General features: G+C 42.6%; 4 protein-coding genes across 8 annotated transcripts; 2 read left to right on the top strand and 2 right to left on the bottom strand.

Moving 5' to 3' along the window:
• The first annotated feature begins 637 nt into the window (after positions 1-637).
• LOC133888856 (acetyltransferase At1g77540-like) lies at positions 638-1,636 on the top strand. The gene is made up of 2 exons (XM_062329230.1): positions 638-978; positions 1,287-1,636. Exons 1-2 carry the CDS (start codon positions 697-699, stop codon positions 1,371-1,373), a joined length of 369 nt encoding a protein of 122 aa, XP_062185214.1. The 5' UTR covers positions 638-696; the 3' UTR covers positions 1,374-1,636.
• A 606-nt stretch (positions 1,637-2,242) lies between these two features.
• Positions 2,243-7,547, bottom strand: LOC133887813 (F-box protein 7-like). 3 transcript variants are annotated; one of them, XM_062327798.1, is made up of 11 exons: positions 7,095-7,547; positions 5,077-5,163; positions 4,828-4,934; positions 4,393-4,509; positions 4,219-4,315; positions 3,529-3,602; positions 3,323-3,376; positions 3,123-3,227; positions 2,979-3,037; positions 2,686-2,896; positions 2,243-2,540 (listed from the first exon to the last, which is right to left on the bottom strand). In XM_062327798.1, the coding sequence occupies exons 1-11, from the start codon at positions 7,102-7,104 to the stop codon at positions 2,481-2,483; spliced, it is 981 nt and encodes a 326-aa protein (XP_062183782.1). In that variant the 5' UTR covers positions 7,105-7,547; the 3' UTR covers positions 2,243-2,480. The 3 variants fall into 3 exon arrangements, with proteins under 3 accessions (XP_062183782.1, XP_062183781.1, XP_062183783.1); XM_062327797.1 differs by lacking the exon at positions 7,095-7,547 and having other exon boundaries at positions 5,077-5,197; XM_062327799.1 differs by lacking the exons at positions 3,323-3,376; positions 7,095-7,547 and having other exon boundaries at positions 5,077-5,197.
• A 176-nt stretch (positions 7,548-7,723) lies between these two features.
• On the top strand, positions 7,724-10,136 carry LOC133887814 (uncharacterized). 2 transcript variants are annotated; one of them, XM_062327801.1, is made up of 4 exons: positions 7,724-7,995; positions 8,751-9,212; positions 9,668-9,878; positions 10,015-10,136. In XM_062327801.1, exons 1-3 carry the CDS (start codon positions 7,777-7,779, stop codon positions 9,848-9,850), a joined length of 864 nt encoding a protein of 287 aa, XP_062183785.1. In that variant the 5' UTR covers positions 7,724-7,776; the 3' UTR covers positions 9,851-9,878; positions 10,015-10,136. The 2 variants fall into 2 exon arrangements, with proteins under 2 accessions (XP_062183785.1, XP_062183784.1); XM_062327800.1 differs by having other exon boundaries at positions 9,668-10,136.
• A 266-nt stretch (positions 10,137-10,402) lies between these two features.
• Positions 10,403-15,092, bottom strand: LOC133887812 (uncharacterized protein At4g26450-like). Of its 2 annotated transcripts, none has more exons than XM_062327796.1 (4): positions 12,901-15,092; positions 11,759-11,936; positions 11,549-11,597; positions 10,403-10,835 (listed from the first exon to the last, which is right to left on the bottom strand). In XM_062327796.1, the coding sequence occupies exons 1-4, from the start codon at positions 14,850-14,852 to the stop codon at positions 10,783-10,785; spliced, it is 2,232 nt and encodes a 743-aa protein (XP_062183780.1). In that variant the 5' UTR covers positions 14,853-15,092; the 3' UTR covers positions 10,403-10,782. The 2 variants fall into 2 exon arrangements, with proteins under 2 accessions (XP_062183780.1, XP_062183779.1); XM_062327795.1 differs by having other exon boundaries at positions 11,759-11,939; positions 12,901-15,089.
• Positions 15,093-22,600: the final 7,508 nt, after the last annotated feature.

The raw sequence follows: 22,600 nt of genomic DNA, 5'->3' as shown, positions 1-22,600 counted from the left end.
ATAAAGAGATTGATCATCTTTTCTTTCTTTTCGAGTGAAAGAGACTGGTAATCTTTGGGCAGTGAATTAGCAGTACAGTACAGGACCTATAGAATTGGGGCCTATCTAAAAATTACACATGCATACTTTAGAATTATGACATCACACATACTTTTAGTAAAAAAATGACTAAACATGAGAATTTTATTCTATTTTTGTACCTTTTTACATCTAAACTTACAACACTTATATATGACCCACTTCAATATGTGGCAAAAATCAGGGAAAACAATTGATAAAAATCCACATATCCGTCTGCTCTTAAATGTAGTTATGTTAGCTTTGTGAAAAATTATAAGAAAATTAGAATGGATCCGTGACCAATTTAGGAAACAGGTTAAGACAATTAGAATGGATCCGTGACCAATTTAAGAAACAGGTTAAGACAATTCAGATTGGATGTTTAGCAAAATATATATACATGCCATAAGACTAAAACATACACGTACAGTTTTTATATTTTACCAAAATTTGAGTTCTTCTCCTTCCTTGCGTGTAAATCAACCCATTCCAATCTCCAGTGCATACAAGCCTAGCCCAGTTTGTCCGTCACGATTTGGTTGGGCCAAGCCCGTGAGCCGCCTTCTCTCATCTTGGCCACTGAGGAGTCCGAGAGCAGCAGAATCGCCGCGCACCCTGCACAGCACAGGCTGAGCGATGGCGAAGCGGGGCGGCGGCGGCGGCACGGACGACCGGGAGGAGGCCCCGCCCGAGACGGAGATCATCGTGTGGAGGGAGGAGGCGCGGAGGTTCGAGACGCCCGACGGCGAGGCCTTCCTCCAGTACCGCCTCCCGTCGCCGGCGGTGATGGACGTGGTGCACACGTACGTGCCGCGGAGCAAGCGCGGGCGGGGCCTCGCCGCGCGCCTCTGCGACGCCGCCTTCGCCCACGCGCGGGGCCGCGGCATGCGCGTCGTCCCCACCTGCTCCTACGTCTCCGTACGCTGCCCGTCCCCCTGTTCAGTTCAGCTCTTCCCTTCTCTGCTCTCCCGTCCCCTCTGCCTGTTCCTCGCTCCATTGATGCCTTCTTTGGGGGAGAGGTCTCGGCGATCGATCAGTGGAACTAGCCTCTTGACTCAACTACAGCGAAAGGGAAGATCGATTGATGATTGAGGTCCTAATGGACTAGTTCATCTGGCAAAATGAGATCTCAGTTGGCAAATGCTCATTCTAATCAAGCAAATCCAATCATTCTAGGTTGAATTGCAGCTTATCTAGCTCCTCTGACACTGTCCACTGCGCTGCAGGACACGTACCTCCCTCGATATCCGGCGTGGAACGAGCTCGTGTACAACGAGGACCAGGACCCCAATCCCAATCCCAGCAGCATGTAGAAGCACCTGCTCAACTCAGTCGATGGTGCAAGCTACGGCCACTCCAAATGCAAATGTATTTGGCATTCCACCTCACATGACGCTAGTGAATAAATTATTTCTCCGAAGGAAAGTTTCTGCCACATTTTAAAATATGTGCACACATCCATATTTTAATTGGTCTATATTTATTTGCTCGCTTCATTCAACACTTCAACATGGACATTGAGCGCTCTAATGTATTTCTTAGCTTGTTTTTGGTATTGGATATTGTGTCTTAGCTTGTTTTTGGTATTGGATATTGTGTCTAGCTTATCTCTACTACTACTACTTAAAAACATGTAGTGATTCACGCGATATGATATGATCATTTAATGCCTAAGAAATAAGCTAAGGTAAAATATTGGGATTGACCTACTCCACTAAATAACCAGACATCCAGCTGATCGAAGTGCGTCTGAACTGTGATTCCATGGTGTGCCTCTTAGAAGTCCTTGATGGCAAATGATACACTTGATGTATATGTATCACATTCGACCACATCATAGCTATGACTCGCCGTTCATGTATCAACCCTGTACTTCCAGTGCTCACAATTTATGAATTTAAAGCTGTGTTGCTTGGAACACCTAAATACATCGCCAAAGCCAGCGATTGGAGGGAAATGCAAGGAGAAAGCATATTTCATTATTACTCGTTGATTATTCAACAATCAAGTAACCAGATGCAAAGGTTTTACTGACCAATCGGAAAATACATATTTCATTATTAGCGGAGACCACATAACGTTATCCAGATTATGGAGTTTACAACGATAGACTATGTTTACTTATATAGTACAGACTCTACAATACTGCAGGTGGGTGGTTCCGCTCGTTTTGACAAAGAGCTTATCTTCGGCCTGCCCCGTTTTCAAGTATCAACAAACATAGCGTATTATTATATTTCATACAACAACACTAAAGCATCCAGAATAAGAAATGAAACAAGTCTTTGTATTTACATATTGTTCCAACATAAGTTTAGCCTGGGAATGAAATCACAGATAATCTCAATCATCACAATCTTAGTCTGCAATAGGATCATCAATCATCTCCATTCTCCATCGTGTTCATCATCATGAGGAGCTCACCCAGGGACAAAGTAGTCCATCTTCTCCACCGGGAGGTTTAGCACCGAAGTATCAGCCTGAACAAATTACGCAGAGTGCTCGGTCAATCATACTATGTATAATATGATTGAGATTATAAATTAGAGTGCAAGGCGCAGCAGGCCCCTTCTTATCACAATGAAATAGCACAACTTGTACTTAGCCGTCGATCAAATGACATACCTCCTCAAATGGAACAAAAACAAAGGGAGACAAACCCCGGCTGTGGGAAACAGCAGGCACGTCTGGATCATGCGTCTCATCCTCCTCCCAGCCCTCAACAAGTTCAAGTATGTTGCCTTTCCAGTTTTTCAGTTCAGTTGCATTCACTCCGGTAGTTAGAATCTTCAATACATCCAACCTATTATTTGCACCAATTGTAGTGCCTCTAAGCCTGCAGAACGTTGGTGTAAGTTTCAAAGACTAGGGACTGACAATAATCATCAAAACCTACGCAAAATGTTAATATGAAATACCTAAGGTGCATCCTAACAAGTGTGTACCGATGCCCTGGATATAGGAGTGCCATTTCTATCTGCATGCCAGAAAGATTAGACCATATTAGGAAGAATGCGATGGATACAGCAGAAGAAAACATAAACAAAGTCTGAATTTTTCACCTGGCCATCCTCTGAAAGTATATAGTCACCTTTAAATACACAATCACCTTTCGATGCTCGAAAATGCATGCACTTGACAACATCTTTAATTTTTTCTGGGGAAATCTGCTCTTCACAGGAAAGCAGTACATCAATGTTACAAGTGAGAAACGTGCTGCTAAGTGTAGACAAATGGCAATGGAAGGAGTTCTAATAGGAACCTTATAGAGGAACTTCCCGCTTGGGAAAAATCTCAAATAACGGTAGTAGCAAACCTTAAGATGAAAGGGATGTATTATCATTAATACCAACAACTTAGGAAAATTTAAAACATGACGTAAAGCGAATCATAATATAACCATAATGATGGCAAGTATCTTGAAATAAACAAAGAGTTCTAAAAGAAAAACAAATAGTGCCACCATACCACATTGACGGTTTTCTTGAATTGCCACTCTGTAACTCCAGTATGAATATATGTGTTCCTACTCACATAGAGACCTGAAGAAGCAGCAAGTATCAAAGTCAGCGCAAATATAATACACCCACAATACGGAAAGCTCTAGCTATTAGACAGCAATAACAACAGAAAATTAGGAAATTAAATCAAATTTCAGCTGGTTTTCAAGATAAAAAATTATTGGAATAGTAATTCTGTGTGAATTGCAATAGCATGAGTTTGCACCTAAAACCAAAACTAACGCCTAACAGCACGGTATGCCTTGATTTAAACTCAGTAGCTCACAAGTGAGTCCGAAGAGTATGGTCACTGCAGTTCATACTAAGAGATGACAATGACTGATCTATATTGTAGATAAAACATCGATGATGCATCAAACTTCAGTGGGCACACTAGAACAGAATGTTAGTCAAAGTTTTATATATCTAGTCAGCAATATATATGAGATTTTAGTTTACGGCACAGATACACTCGGATAAACATCTTAAAAGCAACATCTACTAATCATTCATTTGTTGTCATGATGACCGTATCATCCCAGGCAGCACTTAGTAAGGTTGAATAAATTCAAAAACCTCAAAGCACTCTGTCTATTTGGAGCAATAAACTTTTAGTAATGCACCATACTGTGCAATCCAATGCTTCTTGAATATTTACCATCACATCGGATTCTTGGTCTCTGCAGCCACATTCTCCTCCAAGAAGAATCATACAATGACTGAACCATCCTGTAGTTTGCCTCCATTCCACTCCTCTTCATATTATAAAATCAGATGCTTGAGAAAAACGTAAGACCATTAAAACCAAATAACGACATATAACAACACTAACCTGCCAAGTTTTCAGGCATGCAGTACGCCACAGAGTAGGATTACGTGCAGTATACTTCCACTTGCGGCAGACACATGAGGCCCTCCCTAAAGTATATGGGCTCATTCTTGTGAAAATCTGTTGAAAAAGAATAGCCATATAACAGTTCAGGAAAGCAGTATTGCATTGGTTATTGATGTCAATGATGATAACTTCTTTTCATGCTAATATCATGATAGCATGAGGTACATGGATATACTTATCTACTTGGCAGGAAATACATTATGTATCAATCAGGTATATTAGCTCCTTTCATGATTATTCCATGATATAATGATATATATTTAGCAGGAAATACACATGGAATGGACATAATTGGAGAACATTTTAGTGCAGTGTTTTTAATTCCTGCATTAAGAAGATAAAAATAAATGATCCAGTTTGTATAATCATCACCTCGAAAAGTAGTTCATCAGGTAAGCAACGATGAATGAGTGCCGGATCAGGTTTCCTGCTTAAACTTCTAAACGGCAGTACAGGCTGAACTCTTATTCCATATAATTCTGTTAGGGCGTTAGACACCAAAAGATACAAAACTGGTTAATCCCCATAGCGCTAAATAAGCTAATGTTCAGTTAGAAAAAAAAAAGGGCAGACAACCAGTTCAATACTTCAATTCAAGTGATAGCTTCATGATATACTTACTCAGCCAAGGTCTATCTGTTGCAATGTATCTCATACTCGGTAAAAGATCAAATGCGTTAAAGTCAGGCCCAATATCAACAGAGATATCTGCATGAGAAGAGGTCATGATATCATGTAAGTATGTCAAAGTAAATGCTAAGAAAAGATCCAAAAATCAAAATTCAGCCACAGAAACACAATGTCCTGCAGATATCCTAATTCCATGAATCTTGATGCAAAACACTCCTAAGCAATAATTGAATGGAATTGATTTTCGATCTGACTATGATAACAAGAAAAAGTAAGCGTGTGTTTGGATGGATGGACGAAACCATCCGAGAGATGGCCATCCACTTTTCGTGGTGTTTGGGTGGATGGATGGGTTGGATGGGGTGGCCAGGGCGTGTGAATATTCCCTAAGATGCTGGATGGTGCGATCCGAGTGAAATCGACCGGACCGAGCCATCCACGTTCGGCTCGTCCGGGCTCAATCGTGTGTGTGCGTACGTAATTTTTTATTTAACTCTTGATTTTATTTGGGAGTACAAAAGTGGTCCAAAAATTCTAAACGTTTTCTTATACAAACTAGAGCTCACTAGCAACCTGTTTTGATTGGTTTGATCCAAAAAGCATGAGCCAATATTTAATTAAAATTCTCCAAAGAAGCCTACTTTAGTAATTTTTAATGCCTCAAATAAATTCTCAAAAATCTGGGAAAATCCACCAAATTCGTCTTATGTGATGTACTAATTTATAAAAATGTTTCCAACCCTAGTTTATTTGGTGAAAAGGTTTGTTTCTTTGTAATGCTCTATTTATATGCATTTTTATCATTTCATGTGATATTCTCTTTTTAATTCAATTTGAATTTAAATAAATTTAAACATGCATAAATTCATCCAAATGCTTATGGAATGCATATAAATATGAATTGATCATCATATTCACTCTAATCCCACCAACCAAATAGAAAAGTTACTCATCATATCCACTATAATTCCATCAACCAAACAGAAAACTAGCTTATCACATCCATCACAATTAAATAGAAAATTGGATCATCCCATCCTGAAAAACAGGGATGACCCTATCCCATTCAACATCGGCCTCCAACCAAAGGCACCCTAAATCAGGAATACCCATCTCCTTTATACTGGATACCCCACAGCATAAATCTTTGCCAGCCCCTGATAAAACAATCCTAAATGAAGATATCAAATAATAATTTAACTCCATAAGCAACAGCATTAAAAGTACCCCTAATTAAGTATACTGACACGTTGTCAAACTAATATCCTAGGCAACATGCCTTCCATTGACATTATGCACTTGAGTCAGGCGATTTCATTATTTCTATAATCCTATGATTGGCAATAAAATGTTCAGGTCGGCTGAATAAAAGCCTACCGTAGTTCCCTCGAAAAAGGATAACCACTTCCAGCAACTCATGATGACCTCGGTATACCTTATTGCATGTTCATTCGAATCATAAGCTTTTGTATATTTCAATAACAAACACTACAGTGACACATGAACAATTTGAGGACAAAACAAATATCTTAGGCTACTAGCTAACAAGGTCATTTTTTCTCGATTTAACTCATTTTCCGACAGTTCTGATACAAACTTCTATTGTTTGCTGTCTCTAGTTAGTAGTACGAGCACAGACAACTAGGCCCCTTACGAATAGCTGGATTTCCCATGTGATATGCTACTTGAAGCACACAAAATTTTTTGGGCTAAAATATAAGATATCCAATCAACAAATCACCAAGAAAGTACCATCCTTGGCGCTAGAAAGGCCAACCGACTATCAGGGCTCTTGCCTGGTTCAAAGTTTTCAACTTTTTTTACTTGTTCGAACCCAATGGACACCAAATTGTGAACAGAAAACGACCCAGATGAAATCGGACCATTACTCAATCATCACGCGATCCCAACAATTACATTCACATGTCGACCCGAAGAAAAATCACAGAAATAGGTGGAGAAAAGGAGAATATCTCCAATGAATCCCACGAATTCGCGCGGAGGAATACCTGAAGCCATGAGGAGCCGGAAAATCGGAGGATTTGCAACTAATTGAAGCAGGCGACGGTACGCGCCTGCGTGCTTCGCGCGAGGGGCGAGAAGCCCGTGGCCTCGAGAGAGTTAACTTGCGCTCCCCTCCTCCGACGCTTCCGCGACCGCCAAATCAAGTGACGGAAAACCGGGCGCACGAACAAATCTCGGAAGCACGAATTGAAGCTCGGCGGTCCCGAGTCAACTCGCGCCCCGCAAGCCGCGACGGGCTAAACCTAGGCCGCCGCCGCCGGCCTCGCGCGGTGCCGGCTTGGCGACGGGGACGCCACCAAGAGCCGCGCGGCGCGGAGGAGCACGGCTCGCCGGAACCGAGATGTGGATGTGTAGAACGGCACGCGCGCGCTCGAGATGTGGCTGTGGGGCGAGCAGGCGAAGACGAGATGGTTCGAGGCGGTCGCGGCTTGCCGACGTTGCCGTCTTGTCCGCCTCCACCAGCGCGGGGCGGGCAGGGGCAACGGGTCCCGCACCGCCCCGTGATCCGACAATCTGACGGCGGGGATGGGAGACCAACGTGAATGGACGGCATCCGAGGTGTCCGATGGGTTAGCGATTAGCGAACGCCATTTCGCGTCGCGTTTATTTTTCCCCTTTTTTTTGGATTTTCCGAACAGTAGTGGGTCGGCAAGACGATAGGGCAGTATGGCGGCAAGCTTCTGCGCCGGCCCCGCCGCCTCCGCCGCAGCAAGACCTAGCTCCGCCGGCCGCCGCCGCCTCCAGACCCTAGCTCCGGCTGCCGTGCTACCTGCTCGATGGAGGCCCGGCCGGCCGGCTCCCGCCTTGCTCTCCCTCCGGCGCCCCAATGCCGAGCTGCGGCCGCTCCGCGTCGGCGCCGGCGCCGGCGCCGGCGCTGACCCGAAGGTGAGACATTTGAGACCTCATCTTGTCGTTGGTGGTTGCAAGCTTTGGAGTAGAGGCACCAGTGGAGCGGTTAGGTCGTGGAGAATTTCGTCCCTTTGGGCCTCTTTGTGGATGGGGGACAGAGGGATTTGGACAGCACTGTTCTGTCTTAGTTCACGATCTTCATTATGTATGTGTGCTCTTAGGTGTTATGCTTCATTTGATTGTTCAATGACAAGCTGCACTTGGAGTGATAGAATGAGTGATGGAGAACTGAACTGTGCGTGATGGAGTGACAAGATCTTCATGAACTGTGCATGTTTGCAATAAGTACTCGTCTTTAGTATACATGAAGCATGCCCTATACTAAAAGATTGTGTAGTGTTAGTCTACGCTGGTTGGCCGGAATAAGGTATGCTAAAATTGGATTGCTTTGCTCGTCCAATTTGCTCTTATTCTGACACTAACGCTGCTGTTTGGAGAACATGGAAAATGCCTTTGTTTCCTGAGCTGAATTGAATATTTTGAACAGTGTGATAAGAGAAGAACACAGGTTTTAAGGCGTAGTTGTCAGATTGTGTTTTTAAGCTACTGTTGCAACTTGCAAGCAATGAGATAAAATATTGAAATATTTACATAGCTGGGGACGATGAAATAGATAGAGAAACAGAATTATTCAGAAGTGCTCATGTTCTTTGTTGGAGCTTGTTCTCGTACATTTGATTTTGACAAAGTTTGTTTCATCAAGTTTCACTAAAATGAGTGCTTTTCTGCAGATTGTCAATGGGGAAGATTTTCCTCCAATGAAAGACCTAATTCAACTATACAAGACAGCTTTTCTAGATGGAAATGATGAGGTTCTTGGCGAAGTTGAGAAGGCAATCACTGCTGTGGAAGAAGAGAAGAGTAGGGCAGCTTCTCAGTTTGAAAGTATGACAGCTGAAATATCTTCTGGGAAGGAAAAGTATCTTCGCTTAAATGCTGATCTGGAGAATTTCCGGAAGCAAGCTGAAAAGGAGCGTGCAAAGTTTACATCGAATATACAAGTGGAACTTGTTCAGAGTCTGTTGTCACTGGTTGATAGTTTTGAGCAGATGAATTTAGATATCACCCCAGAGACTGATAAGGAGCAGACAATTAGCACAAGCTATCAAGGCATATACAAGCAGTTAGTTGAAACGTTAAGATATTTGGGTGTAGGAATCGTGGAAACAGTTGGCAAGCCATTTGATCCTTCGGTCAGTATAATTTACTTTTTCTGTCATCCGTTTTATTCACATTGTCAGTGGCTGACTGGCTGCCTCCTTAAAATCTAGGATACACACCACTCGTGAATCTTGTGAACACACATAAAAATTTCTCTTCTGATATCAATAGATGCATAATGATATATTGGTTTTTTTATGGCCTGATTCATAATGAATGTATTATAGTACCGAGTTGAGCTTAGCTTTCACACAATATCAATATATACTTCGTGAGAACTTTGGGGTTGTAGGATTAATGCTTACAAGTAACATCCAGTATCTAAATTGCAGTGTAGCTCTTGATCCATATAATCATATAGAAAATTTATTTTTTCAGATACTTACAGTGCTTTGCAGCTGAAAATGAAGATGTGTGAGAAACATTGCTTTTCTTTTGGGTGTATATGCACCATTCTCAGAGCTCATAACCTGTATTTCTTGTTAAGGTACATGAGGCCATCGCACGAGAAGAATCCATGCAATTCAAGACAGGGATTGTCTCCCATGAAGTCCGCCGAGGGTTCCTTCTGAAGGAGAGGCTGCTAAGGCCTGCCACTGTGAAGGTCTCAACTGGCTCTGGCAAACAAAGCGCAAGCTTGGTGGAGGAGGCCAAAGATGCCGCTGTCTGAATCCGGTTGAAACAATCAGCAGCAATTGATAGACAAAGCATCATTCTTTTTGAGCTACTTTTTTCTGATTATAACATGGTGGAGGCATTTGATTTCAAATGAAAGGCATGTATACACATTATGGTGTTACGAGTTAGCACCAGCTTGAAGTTTTGCTGTTGCTGTAATCTGCTGGAGTTTTTCCACCAAATCTGTGAACCAATAGACACAACCAGATGTACTGACTTATTGTTGCCTTCTCCATTTACGAGCAGTAAAGCTACCGTCTGGATTAGATTTTGCTTAATCTTAGCATGTCGTTCCATGAATTCCATCAATCTCCTTACCTCTCCTCTCTTCTTGCTGACACTTTCACGCATTGGCATCTTGATGGAAAGGCCACCAAGCTTTTTTGGATAAGCAGGAAGGGCTTGTCGATAAGCAGAATATAAACCAAATCCCCTCAAACTAACGAGGAAATTAGTTCAGATCCTCTACCCAATTGAAGGAATTTTTATACCTATCCGAACAAGCCACAAACACACAATTTGCAGCACTGCAGGAACACAGATATAACAAAACAAACAATTTATTTTGCATATCAAACTGTTTACAAATGAATAATTCTTTCGGATGAATACTCTATCGAGCTGGGGTCAGTACCTTGAATTATATGACAGACAGCTATACGATAACTCTTTACACAAGTTTGTCGGGCAAGGCAGGACATCTCTACTCTATTCTTTGAACTAACTGACGCAGAGCCTGGTCTCACAAAAGCAAGTGCCAGTATGGCCTGAAACATGCAAGCGTGTGAGATACTGCTGCGACACAAGCATACGGCACTCCATGTGGAAGGCCCAATCTACTGCTTTATTTCGGCCTATACTAGAGAAACTCGTATGTATCTGTCAAACTCCCGGACAGTTTCAGAAACATGAGTTGGTGCCAGATCAGAAGAACTTTTCATAGTCTTGAGGCGGCTGGTCCCAAACCTCCATAAAACCTGGAACCACAAGATTAAAATGTTTGCATCTCAGTGTTGGGGAGATAGGGCAGAACCGAAAAACCCCACGCAAGGATCTTAGAGCTGGATGCATTCCAACAAACTAAGAAGCAATTCTAGACTTTCCGTGAACTAGACAGAAAAGGCTTTGGTGCTGATGATTTATGCAAAATTTGAGCCGCGTTTCTGGCAAATGATAACACTTTGTAACGTGCAAGCTTAATCGCTTATTGTCCTGGGAAGCCAACCAGACACAACTTTGTATGAGCACATCATACAATAAGTCAATAAGATAACCCATTTTTTGATTTCCCGTTTGACATATAGCACAGGAAGTTATGCAGACTATAGACTGTAATTTACCCAATAAGATGGCAAAAGCCACCTACATATTGCATTCCCACTGAACTATCTGTCTGTATTGGACAAAAAAAGATGCTGCTAAACTTGAGCAATTTCAAAATATATCTCCTGTACTTGCCACTCTTGTTTCTGTATTTCAAAAATTTAGAAAATTAAAGCTTAGGCATATCTTCTGTGGTCTTTTAAGTTTTCTACAGCCTTTCAAAGTAAAAAAGGAAAATGAGAGAATGTCAACGACAAGAAAGCTACAAAATGAGGCATACAAATATGCACTACACAGGTGTCAACAAAACGACTACATAAAGCACATAGTCGTAGAAAAACTAGAAGTGAAGAAGAAGAAAAGTTACCAATGTCGCTAAGAGAACTATATATTAGATCATCCATGACAGTTATGCCCTGCAAGAGAAAAAAAAAAGGCAAGTACTCCATTACAGATGACAGAAATGAGGCAAGATCTGACTCTGAAATTTTTCTCATAAGCGTCTATGCGATGACTAAAAATAGCAATTTTTCTCATAAGCGTCTATGCGATGACTAAAAATAGCAGGAAACCTCACCTCTGAACCATTTAGGCCCATCCCAGCTTGAAGGTCTCTTTCTATTGATTGGTAGCATGGCATATCAGCACCAATATAATCTGAAATTGCAAGACTATAACCATCTTGGATACCATGAAGAACATCGGTGTTCACGGTAGGGTTCATCATATTCTCCGTGCTAGAATATATCATGTCACTTCTGATTGACAGTAGATTGTATTAGTAGACAAAAATGCATCAGAGTTCAAGTATGTGGCCAGAAGCCACAGTGATAAATTAACATATCCAGTAAAATTAGCAAACAGCAGATGCATAGGCTGACATGGACAGAGATGGCTGCCCCATGTTACCAGTGCACCATGCAGAAATAACTGTGGCACTATAATTAGATGGAAAGACAGTGACCAGTCCATCTTCAACACTACTATGACATAGTTTCTATAATCAAAGTACAAGGTAGACAGAAATCTGTAACAGGTCTGACAATGTTCTTAGACCATCTCTAACCATATTCCTTCCATTTCGTTCCCTTCCCTGTTCCCATTCCCTTTATATTCTCTCATCTCCAACAGCTTCCCTTCGAAGGGAATCGCGAAAGGAAAGGAGAGAGAATCCCGTCCTGAAGGGAATGACCCTGAGAATCCCGTCATGAAGGAAAACCGTTGGAACGCTAAAGGGAACGAAAATCCCTTCACGACGAGAATATCACTCCTGAAGGGAATCCCTTGGGGCTAGTCTTAGGGGTTAAAAAATTGATTGCACTATAGCCCAAATTAATTCATGTTCCAGCAGTATGAATGGGTTCCATGTTTTTCTTGACTGGAAATAAATGTGAAAATGTATTTCTTGCAGTTGACTATTTGACATACTGGCAAGATTTACAAGGAATCTGCCATGAACTGAGTAGTAGCAGTACAGCTGCCGACCTTGTTTATCAACAGCAGTGTACTAAGTATTTAGCAATAACTGTGTAATCTACCACTAATAATTGTCCGCAAAAATATGGTCACCTAAAGGTAACTGGTCCGAGACAAGTTTCTTATAAAGGGCTCTGATTCCATGTATCATCAACCCATAATACCGGAAATAAAAATGAGACATTCGCTCTATGACTCCATGTATCTTTCACCGGAATGAAACAGCAGAAAAGAATAACTCACTTTGCTTTTGAAGTGTCACAAGTACCAGCTTCAATTGGTGAGTCATCTTTGATATCAATAACTTGAACTGCCTTATTTCCCAATATAAATGGCGCATATGTGTCAGTATCACTTGGATTGTTACCAACAGTTGTTCCAAAGTCAACTTGTTGCTTATCTTGTAGCTCCACTGAACATCCGGCAGTGGAGCATTGGCTTAAACGAGGATCATTTCGCACCTCAGCAACCTCTGGATTAGCAACCAGGTTGCGATCATGTATTTTAAATGAGCTAGACTGACCCAGGTTTTCCTCTTCCGTTGTGACAACAGCTTCTGCCCCCATAGTAGGTGATAACTCTGCGCCAACTGCTTTCCCTTTATCAGATGAACCAATCAACTCTTCATCTTGCGGTGGTGTATCTATATTGTAAATTTGTATTCCTTTCTCAACTTGCAACCTCAAGTTATTCTGACAAGAAACCAGTGCAGGAGACAGTTCAATGTGCTCCTTATTATCCCGAACTCCATAATGTTGAGGGATGCTATTCTGTTCTTCCATTTCTTCAGTTTTGCCTTGTGTTTCCTTTTCATGGAATACCACTGATTCTGCTACTTGATTGCAAGCGGTGCTTAGGTCAGCGCGTTCTTGGCCGACCAGATCATCTTTACTGTCTGACTGGATGGTAGTTAAGAAGTTGGCATTTGCTCCTCCATCAAGTGCCATCCGGGAAACTTCTTCAGAGGAAACCGGATCAACCTGTTCAGCTACAGCAGTTTCTCTTTGGGCTGGTCCTGCATTCCTGTGTGCAAGCACTGATCGTGGTCTTGTTGGAATTCTTGCAAAACTACAAAAGTTCAGCAAATTTCTAGAATCGCTACAGAAATTGGTCTCCATGATCGAGGCCTCATCTGAAGTCATATCATCTTTAGCCTTCTCATCCAAAGGCTTATCATCTTCAACCTTCTCATTCAATACACTACTATCTTCAGGCCTCCCATCTGAAACAGTTTCATCTAAGGACATTGGCAAATGTTTTGTCTCTGCCTCTTGAACACCAGAAGAAGCATTGTTACTGTTACGATCGTCATTCAATGTTTGCTCCACTACCTCTGAAGTAGACACCACACTATCCTCCTGCATTTTATTTGCCTCATTCTCATTCTCATTCTCATCCTCCAGCTCTTGCAGAGCATCAGTGTTCTGCCGGACATTGCTGCTAGAACTAACCTTTGACCCAGTATCCTCCAGCTCTGACTCCCCCATCGCCTCCACCTTCGAGGCTGGCCCCTCCCCAGCCACCCCCGACACGCTACTCCCAACCTCATCAATCGCACCACTGCCTCGCCGCTCCCTCCTAAACCCAGGAGCCCCATCCTCATCCTCCTCATCATAACTCCAGCTATCCGAATACCCTCTGCTCTTCCCCCTATCCCTTCCCCAATCCGAATATCTATTGTCAGGCCCAAACTTCCTCTTCCCCCGTCCACTATAGTTACTACGGTTGCTGCTACTGTAATCACCACCACGGTCCCGCCGCGAGCGGGCGTTAGGATTACTATATTCATCATCAACCCGCCGCCGGCCATTCCTGGCGTCGTAGTGCACCGGAGCTTCCTGCGACGCCGGCACTGGCGGCGGAGGCGGCAGCTGGCCCCACCCCCCAGGGCCCACTGCGCCGCCGCGCTGCAGGGAGGCCGGCGGGAGCACGCCCTTCGCCACCAGGTACTCGGCGGCGAGGCGGCCGGCCTCCATGAGCACCTCATACTTGTTCTGCAGCGGCGGAGGCAGCGCGGCTGCCGGCGGCGGCACGTAGAACTGCTTCTGGCGGCGGCTGTATGCGCCGCCGCCGCGCGCGAACGGCGGCATGCGGCTGCGGCTGCCGCCGTGCTGGTACTGCATCCGGGGGTGGTCGGATCGCGGCGGCGGCGGCGGCGGCGGCAAGCTCACGCCTTGCTGCTGCGCCCAATCCATCCGCAGGGGCAGAATCAGATGCAACACGAGCAAATCACGCGAACAAAATTGGAGACGAAAAATGGATAAAATAAACAGAGGGTGTGCGATTTTTGCGTGCGAATCGAACCCTAGGCGGGAAGAGGGCTCACGGGTGGACTGCGGCGGCGGTGGCGGCGACCATCGGAGCCGCGTCAAATGGAGCCGGGGTTAGTGTTCCCGAGTTATAGATTTCGTTGTTTTGCGACGAAAATGGTTGGAAAAATTGACAATTAATTTAGGTAAGTGTGATGTTTCCTATGTTTCGTAGTCAAGAAGTTTGTTTTTCTTTCCCCTTTTTGTTTTGTTTTGCTGGTCGGTTGTTTCGGTTGGGGGAGAGGTGTGCACACTTGCAGCTTTTTTTATTCTCCCAATCTACTCAAGCTGGATGGATATGTATAATTTTAAAATAATATTTATTTTATTGTTGTTCTTCACTGTTGTAATATAGTTTGATATATGTAAATGTATGATCTTATTTTGATTGTAGAGTAAAACTCGAGTTTCACTTCGCAGTCTGATCGGATGTATACATGCTCTTGTATCTATTTATACAGAGAAACTTACTTGTCAGTGTCACAATTTATCTTTATACGAGTAACTAATCACAATCTCAACTTTTAAATTTGTTCATGCAACCTCAGATTCGATCGATCAAATAAAAACTCAATTCAAACTCTATAGACAAATATAACCAATCAAACACCCTAATTTTCGATAAATATAACTTCACTTAATCTATCTATACCTTAATCTATCTATACCGTGGATAGGACTGGATTTCATATCTTGGTTTCACATCTGAATGCTGAAGGTCTCGATTGTTGGGTGACAGATAGGTGGGACATCCAAAAATGTTTTGGGTTTGTTTGTTAGTGAGACAATTGGTCATTGCCTAGGGATTGCGCTCCGGATTGTAGTTAAACTGAATAAAGGTGGCCTTATTCACTGTATTCTTGAAACTCCGGATTGTAGTTAAACTGATTGTGATCCGGGAAAATCCAAGAGGTGGCCTTTTGTTTGACGAACAGAGTTTCAAGAATACAGTGAACTGAGAAGGGAGCTCCAAAAATGCACAGCTAGTTTACTTTACCTCCTTCCTTCGATTTTCTTTTCACATCAAACTCAAACCCACATTTCCTGTTGTTACATTGGTACCAAAACTTAACGCAGCTACGTGGTGAGCACAAAGCAAACTTTTGCTAAAGAGTACCAAAAACTTTTACTAAAGAGTACCAAAAAGCAAAATGACTAAAGTATGATTTATAATTACCATCTATCACTAAGACACTAACATTAGTCTGTACAACAGTCACGCGACAACTAAAGTTTGTTCATCATACTGAGCTGTGTTCTTAGTATGAAACATGACAGACAGATGGTAAAAAAAAAAGCTTTAAGTTTATCAACAATTCTTAAACAACACAAATTACTCCAATTAGAAGATTGACAAGGCAGCAGGCCGTACCTCATGTTCAAGGGATTTGCACGTGAACTTCAAGCACACCTTCAACGCCTTGAACTCAAACGAAAGGACCTTGTCGCTTCCCAACGCTTTCCCATCCTTATCGCCGCCTCAGGCGGTGGCATGAGGGGTGGGTGGTGACACGAGCGAGGGAGCAACCTAGGAAGGCCGCGAGAGGGGAACACTAAGAAACAAACTGCGGTGGCGGAGCTGAGATGCAATCAACGAATCCTAGTGCGGCCGCTACCATGTGGGACCCGCTGCCCTTCGACTCTGCTCTGATTGCGGCCGGTAGGCTTGTTTCCGACATGGGTGTTCCCTCTGTTGTTGCATAGCGGTCGGTCAATGGCCATAAAGAAAATACATGACTGTCGTCTTTATTGTTTTGTTCTGTTCAAAGGCGGCCAACATCCTTGTTGCGAGAGGAGAGGCCGCAGCGATGGAGACAAGGGAACCAAGCGTCCGCTAAAAGGTTGAAACTGATCATCCTGTCGGGGACACTGCAACATGGGCTGCTCCAAACTGACGCACCAACCTCCAACCATTCTCCTAAAAAGCCTTGGTCTTTCGTCAGTTTCTACCTTATACTACCTCTGTTTTCATTTTCTTATCATCAGATTTTTACTGTAGCAATTTTGACTTTGTGTTTTTTCTACAAAAAGTTTATAGATACATAAAACTTTCTTATCATTGGATTCATTGTGAAATGTACTTCATTAGTATTATATATATTTAAGTATTCATGAATTTTTCATAGAAAAAAACGCAAAGTCAAACTTGCTACAGTAAAAAAACTGGTGATAAGTAAACAAAAACGAAGGTAGTACCTACAAGATCAAGTGAGATTCTTAGGTATGGTTATTGATCTTTCTTATTTCTACTTTACCTGCAACAGATGGGTTTCTTGGGAATGGACGTTGCTTGCTTGAGTAGTGATAATTCAGGCCTTGTTCGATTGGGCCGGGAACGGCCAGGGTCGTGGCCCAACCCACGTGGATCAGCCCGTGCGTGGAAATGTTCTCGGCCTATCATTTTTTACATGTTTGTTTAAGTCCAACTGGGATTGTAACCCGACCCATCCCGTCGCCCACCCCCCTCAGGAAAAAACCATCAACTGCGGAGGCATGGAGAAAATCCTCGGAGGCGACGAGGACGCGGCGGCGTGACACGAGTCAACTCGAAGGCGACGGTCTCCCCTCCGGCATCCATCCCCTCTGGTGGCCACATTCTTGCCGGTAACGCGTCGTCCTCCTCTTCCTTCCCCTCTGCTCTCGTGTGATAGGGTTCCCTCACGTCTAGGGTTCTTGATTTGTGTCCTATCATTCTTGATTCGGCACCACCACCACCGGCGGGGGGTGGCGGTGTTCACGACTAGGCAGTGGGCAAAGCTCGAGCAGCAGGCGCTCATATACAAGTACCTCATGGCCGATGTGCCCATCCCACTCGATCTCCTCCTCCCCGCCCACCCTAACCCCGATGCCTTCTCCTTCGCCAGCCCTACCGCCGCATCGCCCTTCTGCCATCACCACCACCACCCGTCCGGTGAGCTTCCCTGACCTATTCTCCTACTCTGCCTAGTTTATGCTTATCTCCTGCTGTCAAGAGTCTTGCTCAAATGGATGTGTGCTTGCTAGGATAGGGGGAAATGTTTTCTTGGATTGTGTTTACGATTTGCAGGGGAGAGATCTTTTGCCTGCTTATTAGGATTGATTTTTTATTCCGGATGCCCAATCAATCTTTGCTAGTACTCACATGTATGCCCGGTTCTTCAATTTGTTAGTCTTCAAGAAATTATCTTTTCTTAATTTGATTTGCATATTTGATTGGTTAAGGTGCCAACTTTGGATCAATTGAGCCATAATTCTCGCAAAATTTGCATCTTACTGAGTGTCTTACCATCCACTTTTCTATAGCTTTAGCTTATAATGCTTATGGTCCTAATTAGCATGACTCAAAAGTTCATTAAATACTTAATAGTGAATAGTAGTAAAGTTCTAACGGTGAAATAGGAAACTAGGAACCAATTTAGAGTCAGTAAGCTTCAATGGAACTTAACCACTAAAATGACATGGAATTGAATGGCGCTAAACTTGCTCTGTATTCAGCTTTAAGTTAGAGGCTTAAATTTCATGTGCTTTCTTACTACAGACTTTCCAAAATTTAATAGGATTCACTGCTTATGTGTACCAGGAATTGCTCGCTTGGCAAAATCAGCACTTTTCCTTTGCAAGAGTAGAAGAGACATGCAGTTGTGAGGCGGGGGGCAATAATGTTCAGAAACTTTAGGGCATGTTTGTTTCAGGCTGCTTCTGCTTCTGTCAGAAGCCCAGAAACCAGAAGCCCAAACAAACAGGTTTGCTGAAAAGTAGCTTCTGAAGAAGGTAGAAGCCTGCTTATAAGGAAATGAACTAGAAACTAACAAGCTAGCTGAGAGTAGTTTTTTTGAGAAGTAGTGTGCTGAGAAGCCAAAAAATTATTGTAAAATCTAAAAGCAGCTTTTCAGAAAAGCCAAAAGTACAGCTTTTTTGAGAAACCAGAAGCAGAAACCCGAACAAATAGGCCCTTAGTCAACAAATATGCATATAGTCATCTAATTTGTTTATTCAAGTATCTTAGTAGTAATAGATGCACAACTAAAAGCAAACATGAACTATACCACACTTAGTAACATATTATTTTATAACATAATAACGATTCTATATGACTGCCTACATTTTTGTCTAATATTCTCCTTTGATCAATTGATTTTTTTTTTTTAAAAAAAATAGTCTTAGCACAGCTCAGATTTTCCTTACATACTACAAATAAATGCATCACAGCTTCCCACTCTAGTTCTAAGTAATAACCAGTCAAATGGTTGCTTCCCTAAACAAAAACTTAAGCTTCAATATATCACAGAGAGTGAACCATCAAACTATCAAGTAGTGAATGTCAACGGTACGAGCCTTATAGGAGTATCAAGTATGTAATAGGAAACAAAGAATACTGGGAAAAGATTTACCCAGTTGTGAGCAAAAGCTTCAGAAGACCTCTGTGATCAGCTCGATCTCTAAATTTTACTCATGTACATTGTATCTATTTTGTAGATTGTCCCTGCACCAGTTAGAGTTGGAGAAGATCAACCCCCACCATCCTGGACCCTGTACCCTCTCCAAGCGATACTTGATTTATTCTATTTCCTTTTCTTGAAGTTGTTTATCTATATTGTTAGACCTGCATTAGTATCTATATTGTTTATTGTTGAAATGAAGTTCTTTATCTATGCACCTTTATGAATCCTTTGCTGAAATGAAGTTTTGTTTTTATTATGGGTGTTCACTTTTGTTTTATATGACTTTCTTTTTTAGTTTTGCAATGAATATGAGAATAAGGGATCGCATTAGAAAGAGGAGGGATGAGGAGGACGATGATATGATGTTGTTTATTTTCCCTGCACTATATCTGTTGGGTTCTAGTGAAGGAAGGGAAAAGAAGCGGTGGCATACATCAGCGCTAACAGGCGAGGAGCGTGTTCAGGAGCTGCTTGAAGGGCATGTCAAGAATTGTCGGGTAGCATTTAGGATGGAACCTGAAATATTCAGATCCTTGGTCTGTGATACCAGGATTAAGGTTGAAGAGAAGTTGGGGTTCTTCTTATACATGCTTAGTCATAATGCTTCATACGAGGATCTCCAAGAAAAATTTGGGCATAGTAATGATACCTATCATCGTCACATGAAGCATTTTTTTTGACAAGGTTGTCCCTACCATCTCCAAGCAATTTCTGAAGTCTCCCAATCCTAATCGAGTACATTTGAAAATAGAAAGAGATCGTAGATTTTATCCCTACTTCAAAGTGCTTACTTTAACACTTCTATCATGATCAATATCTGTTTTTTCAAATTTTAGAAAATCACATGTATTTTTTTTGGTGCAGAATTGCATCGGTGCAATTGATGGCACTCATATACCCATATCCATATCATCTGACAAAGCCGCTCCATTTACAAATAGGAAGAGTACTCTTAGCCAAAATGTGATGATAGCTTGTGATTTTGATCTGAATATCACTTTCATATCTATGGGATGGGAAGGGTCGGCTACGGACGCTAGAGTTCTTAGATCTTCAATGAACAACTGTAAGACCCCAATCCCGGGATCTCCTGTGACTCCTGTATCAGTCTCTAGATCAAGTAGCTGATACGTACATATAACAGTTGTAATATCATAGTCAAACTTCATACATGGTTATTAAGGTTACATAGTACAAAAGGTTACAAACCTGGCCGAACGGCCAACAAAACACAGTGGAGAGTAGAGACCCAAGCCACAAGCAGCTAGAGTACAAACGTGACTTCTACGACTACGTTTCATCCTCTCCTTCGCCTCCGGCGAAGTCGACATCAGCTTCTTCATCTGAATGATAGCAAGAGTGAGTACGGAAGGTACTCAGCAAGTCCTATACTACTTCAAAGTGTTTGATAGATGCATAAGGGATGAAACAAGGACAAAGCTTTATGGTTTTAGTTTTAGCGTAAAGCAGTTTTATGCAGGTATTCCATTGTATTCTCTATTGTTAACCTTCAAAATAGTTTAAATCGTTCAAAACCAAGGTAACAAGCTGTATCTGAGGCTGTTTCGGTCCTGGGAGGGGTTACGCCTCACTCTGCAGTCCCTATAATCACATCTAGTGTACCTCTAGTACCACGCAGCTTCTGGCGGATTGAACCAGGAACCTCATCGCATGGACATCTAGTCCACACACACTCATCAAGACACGCGCACCCTGAGTCTAGTTAAATGAGGTCATACTTCGCATGTGCATGACCGTGGACACGGCTACTCGAATAGATTTACACTCTGCAGAGGTTGTACAACTTTACCCAAGTGATATGCTCAGCCTCCAACTGTTGCAAGCAGATGAGGAAATCATACCGAGACTCTCTAAACACCTTTCCTGCTAGGCTTTTTCACGAGTTTCCCCCAAGCACCAGAGCTGCTATGTACTGAAGGCCAATCCCATTTTTAAGCCTAGTCTGGCTCTAGCAAGCTTCAAATAGAGGGACAGAGGGACAGATGACCACTTGACTGCTCGCTGCTCTCAGCCTCCTGATATGATGTCTAACTCAGTCCGGTGAAGAAGAAGTCAAGTTCTGCCCATTCAGGACACATGGTTGAACGGGGTGGTTTAGCATGTCGGAGCAATTGATTCGATCCTTACACGGCTGAGGCGAGCATCTTCTTTGGCAATGAGTACCCCCCCCCCCCCACGATATCTCAAGCCCCCAAGAGCATCCTCCCGAGAGGACTACTCTACCTGCCCCCTGCCAGAAATAGTTTTCACCGATTTTTACACATCTCCCATCATATCCCACAGGACACAAGGATTTCATAACCACCACGGAATTCACAACCATCAAGAATTCATGGTATATGAGTTAACATGGATAACAATAAATCATTATCTTTGAAGAGATATATTTTAAAAATGACGTCTCCGAGAAGATGTATTCAATCCTAAGCATACTAGATATCAAGGCGTCGTCCATTGTTATTATAATTAACAACATGGAATCCTAAGGTGATATGTATATTGGATGATAATATTTATGGCATGGCAAGTGTTTAATTGGATTTAAATAGTGCAAGTGGTTTGTAAAAGCGCAATACATAGCCCATGCGATAATAAGGCAAGTTTTAGTTGATCATGTAGATTATCTAAACACACAGGTTCAATATGATCAAGGAGATATGACTTGTCTTCTTCAGAGTTTTCCTCGAAGTATTGGATGAAATCAGGATCTTCCTCACTTATGACACTGCCCGCGCAGAATTCGCAGAAGTCGTGCTTTTCTGCAATTACGACTACGATCAACAACAAGCTATACTAGAGAAGAATCAAATAACATAAAATGGAAAATAAAATATGCCCTAATGGATATCACAATGTGACAGATGAGTAGATCATGATTTTAGACAAATTTTGGCGAAATAATCGTCAAAATCGGAGTCAGAACAGAAAAGTTATGACTCCCGAAAGATTTAATCTAAAACTAAATCAAAAAAATATGAATGGCACTATTCATAGGTAGGAGTCACTGGTGGCTCCTACTGAACAATGAATTTGTGAGGCCTATATGAACAGTACTAGTTTGGGCCGAGTTAGGCTCAAACCAGGCCTGGATGGGCTGGGCTTAGGTTCGGATGGGCTGGGCTGCATAGTGCTGGGCCCGTACAGTGCAGGCTTGTTCGGGTCTTGGGCTGGCTAGCTAACAGACTTGGAAGT

This window comes from Phragmites australis, chromosome 13, assembly GCF_958298935.1.
Source record: "Phragmites australis chromosome 13, lpPhrAust1.1, whole genome shotgun sequence".
In the NCBI taxonomy this organism is placed as follows: Eukaryota; Viridiplantae; Streptophyta; class Magnoliopsida; order Poales; family Poaceae; genus Phragmites; species Phragmites australis.
The sequence above is the reverse complement of the archived record's forward strand: the minus strand, read 5'-3'. Positions and strand labels throughout refer to the sequence as shown.

Coding starts and splice junctions, on each gene's coding strand:
- LOC133888856 (XM_062329230.1), top strand. CDS start 697: ATGGCGAAGCGGGGCGGCGGCGGCGGCACGGACGACCGGGAGGAGGCC. Junction 979..1,286: donor CCACCTGCTCCTACGTCTCC/GTACGCTGCCCG, acceptor ACTGCGCTGCAG/GACACGTACCTCCCTCGATA.
- LOC133887813 (XM_062327797.1), bottom strand. CDS start 5,182: ATGACCTCTTCTCATGCAGATATCTCTGTTGATATTGGGCCTGACTTT. Junction 4,510..4,827: donor CTGATGAACTACTTTTCGAG/GTGATGATTATA, acceptor CTTTTTCAACAG/ATTTTCACAAGAATGAGCCC. Junction 2,541..2,685: donor TTTTTGTTCCATTTGAGGAG/GTATGTCATTTG, acceptor TAATTTGTTCAG/GCTGATACTTCGGTGCTAAA.
- LOC133887814 (XM_062327801.1), top strand. CDS start 7,777: ATGGCGGCAAGCTTCTGCGCCGGCCCCGCCGCCTCCGCCGCAGCAAGA. Junction 7,996..8,750: donor GCGCCGGCGCTGACCCGAAG/GTGAGACATTTG, acceptor GCTTTTCTGCAG/ATTGTCAATGGGGAAGATTT. Junction 9,213..9,667: donor GCAAGCCATTTGATCCTTCG/GTCAGTATAATT, acceptor TTTCTTGTTAAG/GTACATGAGGCCATCGCACG.
- LOC133887812 (XM_062327795.1), bottom strand. CDS start 14,852: ATGGATTGGGCGCAGCAGCAAGGCGTGAGCTTGCCGCCGCCGCCGCCG. Junction 11,940..12,900: donor TGTGACACTTCAAAAGCAAA/GTGAGTTATTCT, acceptor ACTGTCAATCAG/AAGTGACATGATATATTCTA. Junction 11,598..11,758: donor TGGGCCTAAATGGTTCAGAG/GTGAGGTTTCCT, acceptor TTTCTCTTGCAG/GGCATAACTGTCATGGATGA.